Source organism: Hermetia illucens, chromosome 1, assembly GCF_905115235.1.
Source record: "Hermetia illucens chromosome 1, iHerIll2.2.curated.20191125, whole genome shotgun sequence".
Taxonomy (NCBI): Eukaryota; Metazoa; Arthropoda; class Insecta; order Diptera; family Stratiomyidae; genus Hermetia; species Hermetia illucens.
This window is the reverse complement of record NC_051849.1, coordinates 194,944,530-194,966,074: the sequence shown is the minus strand read 5'-3', so window position 1 is coordinate 194,966,074 and position 21,545 is coordinate 194,944,530. Positions and strand designations below refer to the sequence as shown.

General features: G+C 40.4%; 1 protein-coding gene across 6 annotated transcripts in view; it reads left to right on the top strand.

Moving 5' to 3' along the window:
- Nucleotides 1–20,488, top strand: part of LOC119656724 (dual specificity protein phosphatase 13) — a 111,009-nt gene extending 90,521 nt beyond the window's left edge. For 4 of the 6 annotated variants that reach the window (XM_038063301.1, XM_038063283.1, XM_038063266.1 and 1 more), the window contains 4 exons: nt 14,246–14,415; nt 14,485–14,613; nt 14,672–14,769; nt 19,754–19,959. In XM_038063301.1, the coding sequence (XP_037919229.1) occupies nt 14,246–14,415; nt 14,485–14,613; nt 14,672–14,769; nt 19,754–19,959 (603 nt within the window). Of the gene's footprint in view, nt 1–7,323; nt 7,576–14,245; nt 14,416–14,484; nt 14,614–14,671; nt 14,770–19,753 lie in introns of those variants that run through there. The other 2 variants (XM_038063275.1, XM_038063256.1) reach the window with 2 other exon arrangements.
- Nucleotides 20,489–21,545: the final 1,057 nt, after the last annotated feature.

The following is a 21,545-nucleotide window of genomic DNA, read 5'->3' as shown; positions in this document are numbered from 1 at the left end:
AGACTACTTAATTCTCCTTATCAAAGCCCGAATATATTAATAGATATTTCAGTTCTCCTTGAAAAATTTACACAATTCAAGCGTGCTTTACCAACACTACCTAAATGTCCAGAATTTCCAAACAAGCTGTTAATTTTTCTGCTAAACATGATACGCAGTGCAAAGCAAATATGCCAATTACCAACCTATTTCTCCTTAATGTCTCATGAAAAAAAAACATATTGCAGTTCGCCAAGTTGGAATTTAATCGTACTGAAACATCCGGGTGATAATTAAAATGCACCGTATCACCGTATCATGAGGTCGGAGAACTGGGCATTAGAAATCAATATTTCAATTTCAAAGATTACACTCAATTAAAAAAGCTGTTCCCAAAAAAGCACGTTCAGCAAATTAGCAACGTTTTAATGAAGGTTAAACGAAATAACGCTATATTCTTATCACTTGCAAAGCGTTAATCGTAAAGATAATAATAATGATGCATAGTTTCATAAATTATAATAAAATAAAATTTTCAAAGAAAGTCCCAATGTAAAAAGTAATGGTGCTTTGCTAACCGTTGTATCATCATCCCACTTATAATTTCCCAGACCCCATTCCGGAAAATTAATATCTCTAAATTATTAATTTCGTATAATCAAATAAACTTAACTACTAACCGTTCAACTTTAAGATTTCCCGGCAACCTAAAATCCTATTCAATAATTAGTCAATTATATACTTTCGGAAACAGAAATTATGATTGACATTCTTTCATATATTTATCATGGCAATGCTATGTACATGCCTATTCTTGAGTGCAATTAAGTGCATTTTTTTGTTTTAATTGTTTGGTATATCAATAGAGAAGTTTCTATGATGTGCTGCAATATTCGCGATTCATATATTTTATAACACGATCGCTTTAATTTGCCTCTAATATGAAATCCTGCAACTTTGGAAGTACGAAAGTCAAGGTAATACAAAGTACATACTGAATACGACTATAGTCACCAAATTTTCAGCTACAGTATACTAACTTTGCGATAACTCATAAGATTAAAGTTTTATCAATATTAAAAATGACCAACAGTTAAACTGAACCATAACGCCCCGTATCTTTCTGGATCTTTTCACCCCTCATTCAAATATGTCCCTTCTCTGCGATATAACTGAAAAAAGCTCCTAAGAACCGTTAAAGTCTATGCACAAATAATAGTAAATAATTTGATTCTCATCAAAACCGTCATAGGAAATTCGAAGCACAACCGCTAAATGGGTTAATGACAAGTTAGTGAGTAGTTGGCAGATAGCCATCCTGGTATTACCAAAAATTTCGATACGCGTGATTAGTTTTAGGTTGATACTGATCTTCATTCCTGCCATCGCGAATGTATTGAAAACTCTCTGGGAAACAAAGATATGGTGTTCCCGTAAATTAACTTGTCTCAGAATCATTCTCTTTAACAATGATGACATCAGGACCCAGGCACTCGGTTTCGAGGATCTCCAATCGCTCACCTTCGCTTTCTTGTGTAGACCAGTTGCGTCCACTTCACCAGCTTCCTTTTCTTCCGCTTTTCCTGGTAGAGGCACAGGAGAAGGTTCTGACGGGCAAGCCTGTAGTCGCTTCTCCTTTGCGGCTGAATTTTCCCTCCGCCGAGCCTTCCTCTCCCGTTTTTTGAAAGAGTTTGGCAACAGTGTCATCGACAGGATTTCCAGCTCCGCTCCTCTCATTCAAAGAGTTTCTGTACTATTCTTTCTGGTTAACCACGCCATAGGCGAGTCCACCTAGACAGTGGAATGATACTCACGTTTCATAGAAAAAGTTCATAACTATTTCAAGTAACAAGTCTGAGTAAGTGATCGGTAGAAAGTATTTGCCTTCGATTTTTGATATGTTTGCTTTATAAACGCGTTTCACTCACTGCTATTTTTGACTTAGAAGGAGATGTTCCGGAATTCCTCAAAAATTTGCTACTTACTTGTGGAAAGCTGTACTTTTTGACATGACTGTGGAAGCCACCTCGTCAAATTTGTTGACTACCTGTCTGTCTGTTGAGCCCAATTATCTCAGAAACGATTACGATTATTGACACGAAGTTTGCTGGAAGTTTGGAGCTGCAAACCCTCATGCAGCATCGTTTTACGATAGGTATAAAACGCTAGGCGGCCATATAACGAAAATAACGATAGTTTTAAATTTTATCACGGAATATAGCCGTGTGGAGGATCAAATTGCAAAGGTTCTTTCTCTAAGGTTTTGCGTAAAACAGAACCTTATTAAAATTGATTCACTGTCTATCTGCCTTTTTTGTGTTGGTAGAGGCGGAAAGCATCGAAAGCCATAGTGTGGGACTGTAACCCATTGAAACCACCTCTCCTCACCCTCTTTGTGGAACTATTTAGAGACATTAAATCGTGGGGCGGGTTAAAGCCCTATCGGCTTACTCCTACGGTGAGAATTGTTTTTTTCCCTGCCGCACTCACATCCAAAACGATTAAAATACCTGCGTATCCACCATGTCAAGTTAAAAATTTGGATCAAGTGATAGTGGACCCATGGCTTCCCGTAATCCAAAGCTGTACGTCCAAACCTTGATCAGCCTAACCGATGTCTCACATGTCCAGATAACATCTTCCAGATGTTTGTCTACTACACAATTGCGATTTCGTCTGCATAGCCCATAAAGGTAGTTTTCCGAGGAAGTTTGATGCACAGCACATGGTCATACATCACGCTTCAGAGTAGTGGGCCCAGCACTGATTCTTGAGGTACTCCGCCGGTTATCAAATATTCAACTAGGCCTACGTAGGTGTTATAGAGGAGCTTCCTATCCACAAAGTAATTCCTGATGATTAGCTGAATATACGAGGGAACATTCAGCTGGCTTAAGGGTCTTATTAGATGCTACCATTGCGCTGAGTTGAGAGCATTCTTCACGTCGAAGGTGATGATGGCATAGTATTTTTCGGTACCACCCTCCCACCTGCAATTGTTTTCTCTGATAGATTGACTACTGCATTGACAGCATCCACCGTTGATCGGTGGGCTCGAAAGTCGTATTGTTATATAGACATGCCTTCTGCTACCTCTACAATTGGGAACAGCCTGTTGCATATAATGCGCTCCAGCAATTTTCCCATACTGTCCTGCAAACAAATTGGGCAATACGAAGTTGGCTCTCCATGTGGTTTACCATTCCTGTCTTCCTTTTATAGTCGCCTTTAAAGCCACGTTCGGTATTCCGGCCAGTCCGGGTGCTTTTTTAGCCCCTATCTTTTCGCAGGTAATTGTAAGCTCTTTCTTTGTTACACTTGGGATATCCTTTGTGGGATGTTCTCTTTCGACCACAATAGTGCATTTGCTTTGCTGTGGGAATAAATACTATTCTTCGCAACTAAACTGGGCGCTTTATCTGGAGGGCCTCGCTTGCTTTCAACGTAGCCATTACCGCTCTATTCGCTCTTTCCAACGGGTTGATGTCGGCCTCTTCCCAAAGCTATTTAAAGGAATTCCGTTTACGTTCACAGATTGCCTTCCGCAACTCTCTTCGACTAGTTTTGTACCTCGCCTTCCTCTATGCAATTTCCTGCTCATCATTTGTGCTTTGGTAGTTACTTTACTTACATGTGGCACGCAGTTATCTGATTTCGTCATTCCACCACGGTTTCGGTAATCTGTGAGCGTCATTTCTTCACCTTCGCATAGACGCATCACAGGCTGCGATCATGTTTCTGACAATTTGCTCAGACTTCTACTCGCTGCTCGTGTTGGTGTGAAACAATCCTTTAATATCTCAGTGAACATTTCCCTGTCAAACATCTTTGAACTCCACTGCTTCGTCCGGCATAACTTTATGTCTTTCGGTTGTATTCTCCTGTTCTCCACTACACTAAACAGTATAGCTTGATAATCGCTATGCATAAAGTGTTCACTAACTCACCAGATAATGTCCCTCATCAACGCACTGCTTACAAAGGTAATATTTACCACTGAACCTATCCTCTCTTTCTAGAAGGTACAGGTACTTCCGATATTAGCAAGAACTACAGCCAGCGAAGAAAAAGCTTCCGGCAATATCTGTCCCTTGTTGTTAGAAACCTTGCTTCCCGACTCGGTAGACCATGCGTTAAAGTCTCCCGCGATGACAATGGGGGATCGTCAGTTCATGTATCATTCGCTCACGATTGTTGCACTTGGCAAAGCGTAGCAGCAATAGACATGAATACTGTTAATTTTAGCTCTCACGAACCCATTACCAGGCGATGCGGTTATTTTTTCGAACCGGTAACGTCCTGCCGTCCATATTACGCGCTTTCCACTTTTGTCCTTGCCACGTTATCTTTTCCTCTGTATGGTTCGCTAATAGTCGCCACGTCCACATCAAGCTCTTGGACTAATTGGTTCAATAGAGAGAGATTTATCTGAACAAATCTCATTTACTCTTTGCTTTGGTTCCCTCCGTGGCCATTTTCACCAAAGCAAGTATCTTTACAAAATATGCATTCAAGGTCTTCCTCTCAATTTCGTGCCATGTATCCTTTTTTGCCACACCGTGTGCATCGGTGAGATCTATCGTGTTTGCCTGTACAAGATTTATGTGGCCGTACTCCAGACACTTAAAACACATAGCAGGAGATATTTTCTCCCGAATTCTACAGACAACCCATTCGAACATCAGTTTGCCAGCTTCCAGCAACTTGTTTGCCCATGAAGCTGGCAAGTTAATGATTGCCGTCTGCATGCTTTCCATAAACTTTTTACTATGTTGACATTGCCGCCTGGAATTTAAAATTGCAGCACCAGCTCTCTCCATATGTCCGCCTTCGTCGTAATCTTATCAAGGCCCCTACACTCCACAGTTATTCCGTGGCTTAATTGCCTTACCGTAACTTTTGTTGATTTGTGAAGCCGATTTGGAGTCCAAACGTTGCACTCCCTCCGCAACTGAGTCCTTGCACCCTCGGCTTTTCTTTGGTTTTGTGAGCTTCACACAAGTATCTTCCATTCATTCTCTGCTCCTCTTTACGCCCTCTGTCTGTCTGCCTGTCTGTCTGTCTATCTGTCCGTCTGTCTGTCTGTCTCTCACACGCATTTTTCTCGAAAACAGTTGTAGCGATTGACAACAAATTCGGTAGAAAGGTGGGAACTGTGAACGCTCACGCATACAGTGAACATCATTATAGGTCAAACTTAAGGGGGATATCCGTATATGCAAAAGGGAGTGTAAATTGTTTTTCACCAAATATAGTCATGTGGGGTATCAAATGAAACGTCTCGATTAGTACTTTTCGATGCTGGTTTTAGTTTTGACATCTGTTTAAACAGTGGAGAGTGCGGGGGGCCGAAAACGATAATTTCTTTCACAGATCCATTTTCAGAAACTACCCAGCCGAAAAATCTGAAAAAAAAATCAAGAGGCTGTCACTATATGATGCCTAGGCTCTGAAATACTCTTGAGACTGATATCTGTTCAAATAAAATTAATAATAGCATGTTACTGTAATTTTTAGTAATTGGCTGCAAATTCCTCCCCCCCCTCCCTTAAGTGCATCCTAGAATCACCACCATCGAATTGCAGCGATGTACGCTATAAGATAGAGCACGATCCTACCAAATTTGGTGGAAATCGCACTATTACTAACAAAGTTATAATAGGTCAAATTTGTCACTTCTGTGCAAATCCAAGGCTTTGAATGTCAGTATCACGCGAAAGTGGGTATTTTCATATATGCATATATTACGTGCTAAATTCGAATCGGACAACTGTCCATTCAAATATTTTTATATAAGAAACACACAAAACCTTCCATAACTGCAGCGACCAGTTTCCGGTTTCCCGACTTGTTTTTTTTTGTTTTATAAAAAATGGATATGTTTAACTAATTTTCTTAGTTTGAAGGTCCTTTCCCCTAGAACGTTTAGTGATGTTTCAACATTTATTATAGTATTTCACGTTCTGGTGCGGCATCAATGCACAGGATTAACGATACATGACATTTTTGTAAATGACATAAGAGAGGTTGAAAGGTCAAAAAGGGCCTTCTAAATCTCCGAGCTGCATTTAGGTGTTGGCGAACCTGCGCTCCCAGCTTCGCCACTTTTCTTTTGAATTTTAGTATAGCTTTGCCCTCGTGGTTGACCATGGTCAGTCCAGATGATCATTCTGGCCTTCTCTTCCTTATGTGTTCATCACAACAAATTTCTCAACCCATTTGTCGTTCTGAGAGCAGTGAGTAGGTCTCCGGTGGAAAATAAACAAAATATGTAAGATATTAGACGGCTCAAGTGAGCACATGTTGCCGAACGACTGTGAAACCCTAACGACATAACAGAAGAACGGATAACGAGCTCTCCCTTCGCTTCAATCACTTTTAGCTAACGATGCAGTCAGTGAAGAGCCTCCACATCTAAAACCTAAAAATTAGGCGAAACTGTCAATCCAATAAACTTTCCTTCGAAGGAAAGTTGACCAAACTGATTTTTTTGTGGAAAAATGGCAGAGTCAATAAAATATAGAACTCTTCATTTTCCTGGTAAGTTTCACCGAAATTGAGGTTGATGATTCTGAAATATGAATTCCATCCCCTTTTGAAGAGCTGAATAACTACAGAATATTGAAGGAAACATAACAAATTCAGCAAACTTTGCTCTTCGGCGGTTCTGTGAGGATAGAAAACTTCCCAACTTTGAACATGACTCTCAGCCCCTTACTAGTCATCGTCTCGTCTACTCAATTTTATTACACATGAGAAAAGGCCATAAAACTGTGGAATTCCCGAATAAACAACAACCGTCATGTGTATCAGTCTAACTTCAAATTCTATCAAACAATTCTCCTCAGCGGCGAGAGCAATACGTCTGCAAGGTATGAAGAGAAGAGTTCAATGTCCTTCAGGCTAAGGACTTTCAGTTTTCCCGGGAACATTATCTGCGTCTAATGCTATGAATACTTGATTAGGCAAGGACCAAAGGAAGAGAGCCAATTCATGCAGGTTATTAACTCCATTTCTCCTGAAGCATTCATCACATATGGTTGTTTTCGTCGTCAGTTTCTCTACATTTTCAAGTGGAATCACAGTCCGTACTTATAGTCATGACTACGGCCGCGAACTTTGACCCTCATCATTCGTTTCCCATTTTTGCATTGGAGAAGCTCATGAAATAGCTGAAATCACTTAGACTAGAAACGGAGAGGGAGGAATCGCGTGCATGATTTACGCCGTTCGCCTGCAATGCCTTCTCGTTACCAGACGGAGCTTTCTCTAGCTTCGGTGTTTTCTTGATGATTTAACACGCTAATGGTGATAAGCCACAGACTAAAGTACGAGTACTTGTTGAAGTTTTTCCATGAAAAGAAAATCTAATTTAGTAGAAACGTCCGAAAGTAGATAAGGAGAGTCGGCATCCTATGATTCAAATGCAGTAAAAGCGCGGAGTTCGCGAGAAGCTCCAGTCGCTAATCGAGTGCTAGCAAACTAGAAAGTGTGGGAATTGGACTGCAAATATTTATTTTTAAATCATTTAACATTGTTCTTAGTGCATTGTGTGGAATTGTGTAATTGTGCTATAAATTAGTCAAAATGTTTGAGGTAAATCTTGAAAGAATGCTGAGAGATATGAAGAAAAGTGCTGACTTTACTATATCCAGTTTGAGTCAGATTAATTCACTGTGGTCTTGTTGTTTGGGGACAAACTCCTGATAATCGCTGAAAACTGACATGAGTACAATTCAACGTTCTTTTGACCTAGTTTTCTAGGCACATCAAAAAATAATATGGTCCCAATACGCCTGGATGTTCCAAGGAAAATATTGTTGACGCCGCTTTTATGCAGGAATTCTTATGACTTGACATCTTCATAAGGAAAACAAATAGAATATTTGGGGCTGTCTTGAATATAAATTCAGTGAAATAGAATGTCTATATTGAATTTGCATTTCTCTATCTATTTTATTTACCTTCTATGATTGAATTGTGCTAGGAAGAAATGTGAGCATAATAAATATGTAGGAACGTAGAGAATATGCATGTAGGTTTTACTGCTTAGCTTGAGGTGTACTGAATGAAACTTTTGTTCTTTTCAAATAAAAAACATAAGATTGCTTAGTAGATCGAAAGACATTATTAGTAAAACTACACTGAGTGCACGAAAGGTTCCTAGAGTTAACATGATCCACAGGTCCTCCTGCATCACACCAATATTTTCTAGTCTTATTATATTAGGCAACTAGCCTGCCGTTTTCACGCAAGCTTTCACTCCACTGAAGCTGAGATCTATATTTAATTTTTTACCAAAAAGCTTTTTCTGAGTTATTGGGTTTCAATTTATATCCCTTCCTTCTTGGTTGGTCTTTGTCCTGACCGATATCCCCCTCTGAGTCAGGTTCTCCACTTACTTCCGCCATAAGCTTGGTCAACACTCCACCCCACCAACTCTGAGAACCCAGGGCTTAAATATTCGAAGCCTCCACAGGAAATCAAACCCTGCAGTCATCATGGGCGGACACGCAAATTTATGAGCGAAAAGTGGGGGAAGAACAATCCTATGTTTCCGACAAAGTCCTAATAAAGGTTTTTCATCGCCATTTTAAAACTCACCGAAGATACCAAAATCAAATATGTTCTTCACCAGAAAGTAATCCTTGAGAAGGTCAGGAGTTGCGAACAAGCTACAATTGTCATCCTCGTACGTTGAGTTCAAGGCTTACGTTTTAAAAACTGTGATCAAAATGGATATCTAGCTAACTACCACACCTGCCTAACATACAATGCAATGACTACTAGAAGGAAAAATAGGAAATCGGAGAAAGTAATAAAAATAAAACAAGACAAGCAAACGGTGACGCAATGTTACAGAACTTGCATACCCCAAATACTTTCTACACTGAAACTGCAAAAAAGACAAATCCATAAACAGCGATCCACCCTAACCCCACTACACTCTCTCCAAACACCTTGAAACAATCGACGGAACCCCACCCCCTTGACCTATACAATTTAATTTCAATACATTCAGGTCAGCCTCTCTGGTCTCACACTTGCGTAAAACATAACTGACCAAGTTGGCAACTTTTCTGAAAGTTGACTCCTATCGTGTCCTCCTATCGACTTTCCTTCCGCTGTAACGGTGATAGTCGAAACCATAAATAATATCGTGATTTTGATATTCGTGATCTTCAGTCAAAACTCAAGCGGTGGCGACTTCAATTAAGGCGCACGTCCTGTAAGGATATGGCAGATAAACAAAATGGGATAACTCTGCTTAAATGGATCCATAATCTTCACACGCCGACGAAATTTGAGATGATATTATTAAATTCACTCACCAGACCGGCAAGGATATTGCCTGTTGTCTGCATAAACTAGGCAACATTGTTGATGTACATCATGCAAAACTTTACATAGCAAATCCGACCATTTTCCTATTAAGATGAAACTGTCTTTCTCTTTACAACAGCGAAACCGAGCATTAACAAGTATGAAATCGTGCAAACACCCTGGTGAAGCCTGGTGATCACTTTGGGTGTAGACTTCACTACCTCGCCAAGCAACTCCACTGTAGACCCCAGATTCGTTCCTATGAAAGTTTGAGTGAGTACCACGTCTGGCTTTGCGAATGCTTCAAGGAGAACAGATTCTCTCACATTCGTTGTTCAGCTGCACCATTCAAAAGTTCAGGCATTAAAACCACCTGCTATGAGCATCGTATGCTCCTTTCACCTACACTCTGACAGAGCCTTCTTCCGGATGATCCATTATTTCCTAGAAGGTTTGTTGTCCGCTGCTTGACCTGTTTGATCGTTAACCCAAATGCCACCATCGTAATATAGCCACTAATTATGGCCCCATTGATGTCCTTTTCGCGAATGAGTGGTTGAGGTTGGGTTCTATCACCCTTGTCTGCGATTTCTGTTGAGGGATCTCCTGTATTCGGGACACCCACTGCTGCCTGCAATGTGCCGACGATCTATACTTTCTGTCGCTTTGCACAGTGAAAAATTTCGGTCTGCTCCCCAGTCTACGCTGATGTGACCTACACTTCGTATCTTCTGTATTGGATCGACCTATCATCTTCATTGGAACATGCCTTGGCTGTGAGATTGATGCCGAGGCATTTAAAGAAAGAACCTTTTCAGCGATATCTACTGCCTAAGGCGACACATCACCCAGCCAATTCTGACTCTCCCAGCAGCAGTTTTAGTGCGGCCACCACTCGTAGACTGATGATGGCGGCTTGTGTGCTTTCCGTAACGTTTTTACCGCTGATTTTTCGACTTCAATAAAGTCAGACCTTTTTTTTTAAGGCCTCGCGAACCGTTTCCTTGAAGCGGCCTTATCTATATCCATGCATACTATAGAAATCTCCGGCCTGCTAGCCCTAATTTCAAGCTTCCTGTCCTAAGGACTTTCCAATCCGACAAAAAAATGTGGCCGCCATCATACCCTTAGATTTCTTGAGCCCCAACATAAGGTCTTCTTCCAGGGACCGTCAGCTAGCGTTATATGGATATACACAATAATAAAACTAACTGTAGTAGCAGTGATGTCTATAATATAAAGCGCAACGATTCTTGCCTCCTTTTCTAAATCTATAACCATCTGACTAGTATCAATGGCTCACTCTGTGAGGGTAAACAGATGACATCAGCAGAGCCTAGGTGTTCGAAGAAAGATGTCATGGTCCATTGAAACCCTCTATATCGTGTAGACAACCTCAACGATAGCTAGAAGGAATAGTATTGCTGATGTCGCTGTGGTAATAGCTATTAATTTCTCCGGAACGGTGTTTCCAAGCAGAACCCTCCAGATACACTTCCTGTTGATGCCATCGAAAGCCTTCTCAAGGTCGATGAAAACAAAAACGTGCTGCTATGGTCAGTACAGGAGGATTCAGGGTGAGTCATCAACCTGTTCTCTATCGATCAAGTTTTCTAGGGGTTTGACGATCAAGATTATTTTTTACCTGCCTTCATGCCCTTGGTATATATCCCAGGGCTATGGTAATCCTTACTACTCTTTAAAGAGACTCTAAGAATGATAACTAGGCCTCACTGGAGTAGTGCTGCTAAGATGCCATCTACTTCGGATGATCTACCCATCTTACTCTAGTTTACGAGCATATCTCTTTCGCTGGTTTCCTTTCTTCCCCTTTCGTTCGATGTTGGAATGTCAGGCAGAATGTTGTCGCCTTCTGCCGTAAGGTAAAACCCCGGAAAATGAGTTTTAAAAGGCAAATGAACCCTATCCTTTTCATTCTTGGTAATGGTCCCATCTTCCTTCTTCAGACCACTTTTGCTTTGCGTTACTATAGGTAGGTCAGTATTCTTTTGTACCTCTGCAAATCCCCGGTTTGTTTCGACCAGTTGAAGAGTTTTCGCACCACCTTTCTCATTCTGGCTAGATTTCTGTTCCACCAGGGTACGTTCTTTGATGACTTGACTGTCTTAGCCGGACTGCTGACCTCATGGGCGTCAATGGCATTGAGGCCTTCCTCCACTGTTAGTAAGTAGCCGTAGATAAGCCATATTGTCACTCAGGTGTCTTATGTAGAAGTCTTAGTGTGTCATCACCTGGGATTCCTTATTATTCTATTTTCTTCCGAGTTACCCTCAATGTCGATTCTAATTATTCTGTGATCCGATATTGAAAGCTCATCAGAGTGTTGTTATATCAAATTCCTCTTATCTGGTGCTGGTCACGAATGTTGATGTGTTCCCTACATTATGTATTCCTAACTTATTACTGAGGGTAAACTCCTAAAGGTACTCACTCGATTAATGTCGCTGCTTCCCCACACGTCATGGTGGGGTTGGCATCGTAGCCGAGAAGAAGTGGTACTACCTTCCCGCCGCAGAACATCCCAGTCTATCGGCTAATTCCGGAGGGATTTGGGTGTTGTCTCTTGGGAAGCATACTAATGCCACGACTGTTTCTCCGGCCTCCAGTGAGGCGTGGACAGCCACAATGTCTCCAGTTAGAAACTCTGAAAGGCATCCATATTTTTTTACTCGTTTTTTCACGGGAGGTAAACCCAGGGTTCTTGAGCTAGCACTATTCCAATGTTATCCTTGGAACTTACCCTTGCAATTAGTTTTTTGCGTGGTGGAGGTTTACGTGAGCCATTTTATTGCTGGCCATCAGCTCCGTTAGTGCATGGACCTCTTCTACAATGTCGGAGTATTGTCTTCCTCCTCCGGCACTTCCTTGTGTTTCACTGTCCCTTGAGCCCTAGAAGGTGGGCAGAAGGTCCACATCTCTGTCCGGTCTTAAGCTCTCTATGGCCTCCGCAATTTCCTCGGGGATCTCGGTTGGATCTTCACCCTATGTGTCCTCCGAAGTTTTCTTCGTTTGTTTCTACCTGTGCATGTGACAAATTTGTGGTACGGTTTGGCACAAAAACTGACCCTGGACAAAAAAATAAATGAAATCAGTATTTTGACCATTGACAATGTAATATTGCTACAAATAAGAACACAGAGTTTGTAAAAGTCTATGAGTCTCAACATCACGTATTGCTATGAATAGGCACATAGAGGGACGACAATTCCAATGTTGGTTATACCATGTAATGGAGCCCATTATAACAAGATGGCCGACGGATGGGTAGCCCTAGAGTTAAGCGATTCAGAACAGTGGAAAAAGGATGGAATCTTATCGGGAAGTCGTAGAGAAGATTAGGTACGTTGCCATGAACCTGCAGTAACGGCGCATAAATATGGTTGTCGCAACTGTGGCAACCATTCTTAATGAGAGATAGGAAACTCCGTAAGAGTTTTGCATCCTTCCATTAGTATGAAGCTTTCGAAAATACATACCCCGGAAGGTCATTATTTTCTGAAAGAAAGTAGTCACCGCTGGATGTAAGGCTATCAAGATAACAGTCTAGAAAGGAGCTAGTTCCCCCCAGGTTACTGTTACTGTTAGAACCTCATGCCATGTTTAAGACACAAAAAAAGTCCAAATACAGTACCTTCTGGGAAAAGTATATCATGTTCTCATCCTTTGGTTCTTACTATTCCTCAAACACTTGCACGCTGTGAGTTCCCATTCAAGGTGCATTACTCTATTCTATCACTTAACGAACCAAACTTAACCCCTGTGTAAAAATGTTGATGCATTAAGATGGAATCTTAAAGTCGCTTTGTCACCTGTTGATGCACAGGTATTCAGGTTATCGTTTGTCAATAAGCCCAGGGGTTGCATTAAGTCAGAACTGACACGAAAAGTACAATGGTCTTAACAAAAGGCGTGAGTGCCTAGGGCCGCGGGCTCCCCCGCCTAACTACATACACACGTTTCAGCCAAGCCGGTAACCAATTTTATGGTTTCAATAGGGAGGTCGCTTTACGGGAATCCGAATTCCAACCCAGAAAGGGTTTAGGCGTTTAGGACATCAACTGCCCGGAGCAGTCATTACCGAGCACTTCTGCTTTAGTACTTAAAAGATGTGCTTTAGTACTTAAAAGATGTAAGAGGATGGCTCGTCTTGAGACGAGGGTAGCAGCAAAAACTTTTTTCTTTCTTCCCTGAATACACGGCATTTTTCTGAAGGCCTTATTAGGTTTGTCTTCCGGGCCTTAAGTTTTATTCTCCATACATTACTGTTAATTTCCGGTAGCTCTTCTTTATTTATTGTTAGTACTTCTGTTATCTCCCGAGTTTCCCTTACCTGTCACAATCCCCCCTTTGCTAAGGGAATAACCCCTGGATAACGATGAAATGTGTGCCTGTGATCTCCCGTATAGCTTCCGAGAGGCCTCATCACAATCCCCTAGAGCCATTACAAACTACACTACAAACATCTCCCTTTCCATGTCACACAAGTAAGGACAATTTTCTCCATTTTAATTTTTTAATCAATCTACTGAGCTGGCGGCTCGGTGGTGATATGAGCAATGGCTGGTTAGTTCACTATTCCATCAGTTGTTAGGTTTTCTGCTGGAGAATGCTCATCGTCTTGACATTGATTTCAATTTTGTTCCGTAGAAAACCCCATTAAATTTCTAAGATAGATAGATTGTACAACAAAACAACTCTTATGACTGATAGTTCCACAACTGAGCCAGAAAGCCGAGGTCTATCAAATCGATATCCCTTAAAGCTGTCCGGCATCCTGGCCTACGCTATCGTTCCATCTGAGGCAGGATCTGCCTCTTTCTTGCAAAGAACTCATATTAATGAGTATAATTATTAATACTCCTATATATCATTCCTCAGCAGTGGTCAAACCAAGTGATAAATTCTCTATATTTAATTTCAGCACCCTACCAGAGAGGTCGTTTCTGACAAAACAACTGGTCGACATTTACAACGAATCCTACACTATTCCGTACCATCATGTCGACCACTAGCAACCTTCAGACGTACAGATTGTGCCATACATGATGTCGACTGTGACGAAGTATACCCAGGGATTTTTATAGGAGACGCGTAAGTAGCATCCTTGAAAAAGGTGACAAGGGTGTGAAGTAATTATCGCTCAATTCATTGTTATTACAGAGCCGCGGCGAAAAATAAAGTTTATCTCAGGCTGATGGGCATCACACATGTTCTCAACACAGCGGAAGGATCCAGATACGGGCAAGTGGATACAGGGCATTCATATTACAGAGATGTGCCAACTATGAGGTGATAATAACCATAGTCTCTCCTATCCCGGATTAAGTAAAACAAATTTTTTTTTTAGGTATATGGGTTTCCCAATGATGGATCAACCAACAACTGACATCTCACGATACTTTTATATAGCAGCGAAATTCATTGAAAATGCTGTTAATAGTGGAGGTGAGTTTTGTATTGAAACAGTCAGGGGTATTTTACTTTTTTTAACCTGCAAGATTCCAATTTGAAGATTGACAGGTTACAATATTATATTGAAATTTGAAGAAATTGAAATAGAAGAAATAGTTTTTAAGAGCAGGTTTCGTCAGTACATAACTTACTACTACTAGCAGTCTAAAGAAGGACGTTGGCAATACAGCATTCCAACACAAACTCGTATATATTTTTGTGTGTTTCTGGTTTTCATGTCATAAAAGCTTTTGACGGGAAGTTAGCTGATTGACCAACCCCCAGTGACGTCATTAGATGCAGAATATCCGTTGTCATCTTTCCTCTTCGCTGCAATCCAACTGCACCCTTCGGGAGAGAATTTAGTGGGGCTGTCAATGAGAGTGTCGTTGCATTAAATGCGGTATATATGTAGTGTTGCCCCGGTACTCCATATTACGGTATTACTACCCATTAAGCACGACATGACATTGTCATCTTAGAAATAATATGGCTAGCTTGCAGAAGTTCACATGAAAACGGAATCGAACGCCCTCCTTTAATTAAGAAAGCGGGCTCTAATGGCGATTAGATCAAAATGTCTACTTTCAAGATGACGAACGAGAGCGTGGTCAATCGAAAGGACAAACTGAACATTCAGCACTTAAAATTACATTAATGGATGCTAACCATTTTTTACGGAACATTTTACGTTTTTACTCTGGGTCATCGAAGTTATTATCATTTTGGGCGTGACAAAGTTAAGTATTTGTATGAATGGAAGAAGTGGATGTCAGTTCAGTTTGACCAGATGTTACCTTTAGGAAATGAAAATTCCAGTGATCGATGCATTGCCTTCGGATTCCAAGCTTTATTTGAGTATGTGGAATATGTAGTAGTCGGCTTTAAGGAATCGATTTGTTTTTTAACAGTTTTAGCTTTGATAAAACTTAAACAGATTTTTCTAAGCCCCATATATGTACATATGTGTTAAGATTTAGTTCAATCTTAGGCCGTCAGTTTCGAAGGTTATGCATATATTAGCTGACAATAAGAGCTAAAACGCAGGATGCTTCATGAAGCCACATGGATAGGCAGCTATTGCTGGGGACCAGTTCTTCTAGTTGGGCCGGCTTGGTCTGTGCAGAATCAGCTGCAATGGTAAATGAAAGTAATGTGAGGTTCAAATTTTAATTTAATGGTAATGATTGACAACCAAGAAATATTCCGGAAGGTGCCATAGTGGTGCCTCTGCTAAGGTGAAGACACTATTTCGGATCTAATCTGTTGGTTTAAAGGAAAATGAAATTTCGGGGAGTAGTACATCTTGGTCTCCCACAAAAGCGCTGGTTGAGGTTTGGGCTGTGGAACACTTTGAACTCCGCACTCGGACTAGTTATCATTTTGTAAAAATCTGAGATTTCCAAAGTCCCTTTTACGCGAAGCTCCCACTAAGGGAATCCTTACACAACTAATGCGAAATAAAGATATTAGGCTATTTGGCTAACGTTACTTCAATATGCGAAGTATGACAGGAGTGGCAGTGATAGTGGATTTCGTTTGCGATGTATTTTTTTCTCAATGGAGGGACAGCTGCGTAAGATTCTTTGTTCTTTGTGACGATGGAGTTCAATTAGGGGAGTAGAGTTGGTGAGCCACAAAATAAATCCGAAAATGATTACAAACTGGCTGTAGCACAATATCTCAATTTTTTTCAGGCCCACTACTTAGGAACTGGAATTTGAAGTCGACTTTTACGTGGCTTAGTGGGAGTTCATAGTCGCCCCTGAATAGTAACTCCATTTACGCCATGCTTCCGTGTTTTGCTTTTCTTCGGGTTTAAGGCTAGTTTCCACTTGGAGAAGTACCAGAAGAGCTCATCCAAATATAAATTTAGATAAGATTAACCAAGTACGATTTGCTCTGTGAAAGCACGATAATTCCATCTAAATACTGTAAAAATCCGATAGGATGAGAAGCGGTTTGGAAAGGACTGCTGTGAAGAGGAGAAAAAAAACTGGGTCTGGAAAGATTTTTATTCTTCTTAGCGGTGATGCTATCACTCTTCCAGTCTCTCGGGAAGTGAGGGTTCAGGAGACAGTGATTTATAGAAGTGGACAGGATGGATGTGATCCTTAGAATGCATTTCTTCAGAACGATGGACGGGATTTAACCTATTTTTTTTGTTTTGATTCGCTGCAATCTTTATACCAACGGTGTCGTATCTGATGAAGGTAATAGTTTCTCTGTTGAGCTTGTGGCTTGGGAAGTGTTCGAAGGGGAATAGCCTGAAGTTGGTGAAATGTTGAATTATGGCGGAATTCTGTGATAAATTGGTTGATTTTAGCTTCAAAGCCTTGGTTGTGGATGTGTAGTGTGCAAGGATGGCTATCGAAGAAGTATCTAGAATGTGTTTTGAACAAAGATCGCCATTTGCATTGTGCGTTCACCCAAGCGTGAGCAGGTTTTCGCGAGTTCGCTGTATGGGCATAGGCATAGGCGCGGCTATTGTAATTGGCTCACGGATTGATTTGTTTAGGTTATAGATTTCATTTATTAAGAAATAGGATTGCAAAGAGTACCTGCTTCTAAATAATATTTTCCGGTTTCTTAGTTTTTATGGAACCAATCATAGTCTGTTTTCGATAGCCAAAGCTCGTAGCCGAGAGGTCAGTTCCATTACGAGGCGTTGTTGACGTTTCGGTAGCAATAGAATTTCAAAATTTACAGGTTGGTAGCCCACAAATATCTCAAACTAAGATCAAGTTGAGATTACTCTGTGTAGCTATATGGGAGCACTATATTGAAAGTGAACGCCAATATTATTCAAAAGCTCCAAGTCTTCGTCAACACCTGCTTGTGTCGTATCATCGGAGTGCGCTGGCCTGATACTACCATATCATAAACAAAGAACTTGATCGGCGCACAGACATGTCACTTGTACGCACTGTGATTGGAAACAGGAAGTGGCAGTAGATATGTCATACATCAAGGAGGGGCGACAGTTGCATTACTGGCTTCAACATGCAGCGGAATCCACTCTTTCAAGATGACCGACGGATGGGTTGTCCCAGACGAGAAGGAGTGCGAGCGTCTCGGGAAATCGTGAGGGGTGCTGAAGCAAATTTCAGGTAATCGTGAACAATGGGTTTCAACTTGATCTTAGTGTTGAGATACATAACTGCATTTCCGGATTTTAGACAAGGCAGCGAAAGTGGATTCAGTGCTGTTAATACGTCGGGCAACATCCGATTCGGTGCCACTCTCGGCAGACACAATGCTTCCTAGTTACACAAATTGATTGACACCTTCGATGCTTAGCTTGATTAATGCAGATTGGGAGAGTGCGATGAAACGTGGTTTGTTGGTGTTTACCTTCAATTCAACTCTACTTGCCTCTCTTTCCAAATCTAAATACATTCGGCCAAGGTTCATCATCCTGTGAGAGAGCAAACAGATGTCATCAGCATAGTCGAGGTGTTTGAGGAAAGATGTTATCGTCCATTGAACTCCTCCACATTGTCCGGATAAAGTAGTATGGAGAATTTCACCGATAACAAGGAGAAATAATATCGGTGACAAGATGCAACTTTTGGCGGACTCCGCTTTGGGCTTGAAATTCCTCCAAGATTTTACTTCGCGGCAGAACTCGTCATTTGGCGCCATCATATGTCACTCTGACAGTAGCTATTAATTTCTCCGGAATGGCCCTCCTGCGCAGAGCACGTCAGATACATCGTTGTCAAAAGCTTTCTCGAAATCGATGACGGGCAGGCGAAACGAACAACTAAACTCCGGATACTCGTTTCAAAATTATCTGTAGGGTGTTGTTATTCCTAGAGTTAATTATTGGATCCATTGCGATTAACATCTGTAGAAATTCTTTTCCGGGCGTTAGTTAGTTGTCGCATGACCCATTTGCCACTATAGCACATGTTTATTTCGATTCTCTTCGAACTAAATCGTTGGATGTTTCCGCTCTACATTCAGACTGTAATGAAGCGTTTACTCCGATGGCGTTGGTAACTCCTTGGATCTTCAGATCTTGTGTAGAGTAGGATATATCTAAGGAGATCTAAATCCAGTTTATACCTTGATGAGTATTTGAGTCCTCTTATCGACATTCTAGTCATCTGTCATCTACTATTAAAAAAAATTGTGTGGGCTTGCTAATTGTCATTAGTGAGAATTTGATTTGATCGCAAATGTATTTTTGGCCGCATTACTTTTAACTCAGCAAATGAGGTTTGGTGTACCGCTTTAAGGAGGAATACATGCATGAAAGCTAAGAAAACAGATTTTGTAAATGGGTCTCGTCTTTGTCGCATCCTTTAAATTTTCAATTTGCTTTCTGGCTGCGCGCAACTCAGCTATAAAGCTATTGTAATTAGGAGTTAAATAAGCTAATTAGTCAATGAATACTTCTGCAAAAAACATTAACAAACCAAGGTGTATACTAAAGAAGAATATAGTTGGTTCCAATATTGCAGTATTTCTATAATACCAGTAAAAATTTTAGGAAATGTACCTAATGTTCGAATATGCTGATAATAGCTTCAACCATAAAGACCTAAAAATAGAACTGGTCGAAAGAAATATTGCAGTTTTAAGGAGAGAGATATCTCCTCTCTTAGATAGTTAGAATTGAATTCTAATATGTTCATTTGAAGCTGAAAAATTCAGTGTGTTAAATCTTTCCTAAAATTGAATTCATTTAATTTTTGTTTGGGGTTTAGGAGCCTTCTAAGCCCACCATCCATTTGATGGTGGACCAGGCCAATTGGTGAGAAGTGGTTACTAGGTGTTATTCGCTATTTTATATTAAACTTATAAAATTCATTTTCAAAATTATTCAACACTCAAAAAACACCAAGTCGTAGATTCAATTTAGTAAGGCTAGTATGACAATAGCTGTCCACCCTCCCAATATATAATACTAACTCTACTAATTGAATATAACCAAACAAATTTCTACAAAAAATCAATATTCTTCTTTCAGGTAAAGTCCTTGTTCACTGTCTTGTTGGCATGTCACGATCAGCAACATGCGTTTTGGCCTACTTAATGATTTGCAGAAAAATGACAGCCGTTGAAGCCATTCGAACTGTACGAATGCGAAGGGATGTCCGACCCAACGATGGTTTTCTACAACAGTTGGCCGATTTAGACAACGAATTACGGCGAGATCGAAGCTACTCATACTAAGTTTTTTATAATATTTTAATATTTTCCACATTTTATTTAAACTAAATTGAAACACCAACCAAATGATAACAACACGTTTCTTTAAGCCAGTCAAGCTCCTTCCAGAGCTTGTGCTATCAATCATTAACATTATTTTTAATGTTCTCGTATTGTAATTTATTTATCATCAGAAAATATCACAAAACAAATGCAGGTTTTACTCCTGCACAACAAATATTTATCTTTCTGTTTTTATAAAAATTTAAACAAAATCTGTTACTTCAAGTTCAATACTTATTTATGAAATTTTTTATATGAAATCATTGAAATGGATGTGTACCATGAATATCTTTTTGCTAAATGCTGTTTTTTATGTTTGATAAATGGAATCTGATGGTTTAGATTTTTTTCTAAAACTAAAATTAAAATTTCTTAAAGCAATTTGTAAAGACAACTAAATGATGCATGTAATTAATTGAAAATGTTACACGTTTTAGTCACGAAAACACAAACAATTGATTAAAAACAATAAAAGTTGAATTAAACCATCCTTTTGTGTAATGATTTCAGGACATCGTAAGTATAGGAAAATGATTACCCATTTTTCCAGGCCAATCCCAGTAAAAACAAGTCGCCAAACCGCAAGCTAGACGCTGAAAAGTTTTATGTATTTCTTATATAAAAACATTGAAGTGGATATTGGTCTCATGGGAACCTAGCATGAAATATATGCATATATTATGTGAGAATACCCACTTTCGCGTGATACTGGCATTCAGTCTTGGATTTGCACAGAAGCGACAGTATTAGTGTGATTTACACCAAACTTGGCAGGATCATGAAGGGGGGTATTTCGGAGCCTAGGCACCATATGACAGCCTCCAGATTTTTTTCAGATTTTGTGGTGTGGTAGTTTCTGAGAGTGGGTCCGTTAAAGAAATGATCATTTTAGGTAGCCGCACTCCACACTTTTTCAACAGATGTCAAAACTGAGCATCGGAAAGAAATAATCAAGACCTTTCATTTAATACCCCACAAGACTGAGAGAAGAGAATGTGCACCCCCCTTTTGCATTTATGGAGACCTCCCCTCCTTAAGGTCGACCTATAACTGCATGCGTGAGCGCTTACAGTTCCCACCTTTCCACCAAATTTGGTGTCAATCGCGCAACGGTTTCCGAAAAAAATGCATGTGACGACCGCAAGACAGACAGACAGACGAACAGACAGACAGACAGTAAACCGATTTTAATAAGATGGTGTTCTACATAAAACCTTAAAAAGTACATGCATTCATTGTGCGCCTATACAGATATTTCGGGAATAACCTGTTCCTTTTTTTTCAGTCCGAAGAGGTCTGAAATCTGAAGAAGGGACCGAGTTTCGCTGAAATTTCAGTATATGCGTACCAGAATAAATCATGACTAGCGAATAGGAAATGGTTTCATTATTTACATTTCGTTTGATGACTAAAAACACTACACTTTGTTGGGACTATGGGATCTTTACTTGAAGCAGTTCATCGAAAACGAAACGACGGGCACGCACCGTCGTGCACTGTCATCCCTAGTTACGATTTAAGGAAACACACAGCGAGCCCAACATCCC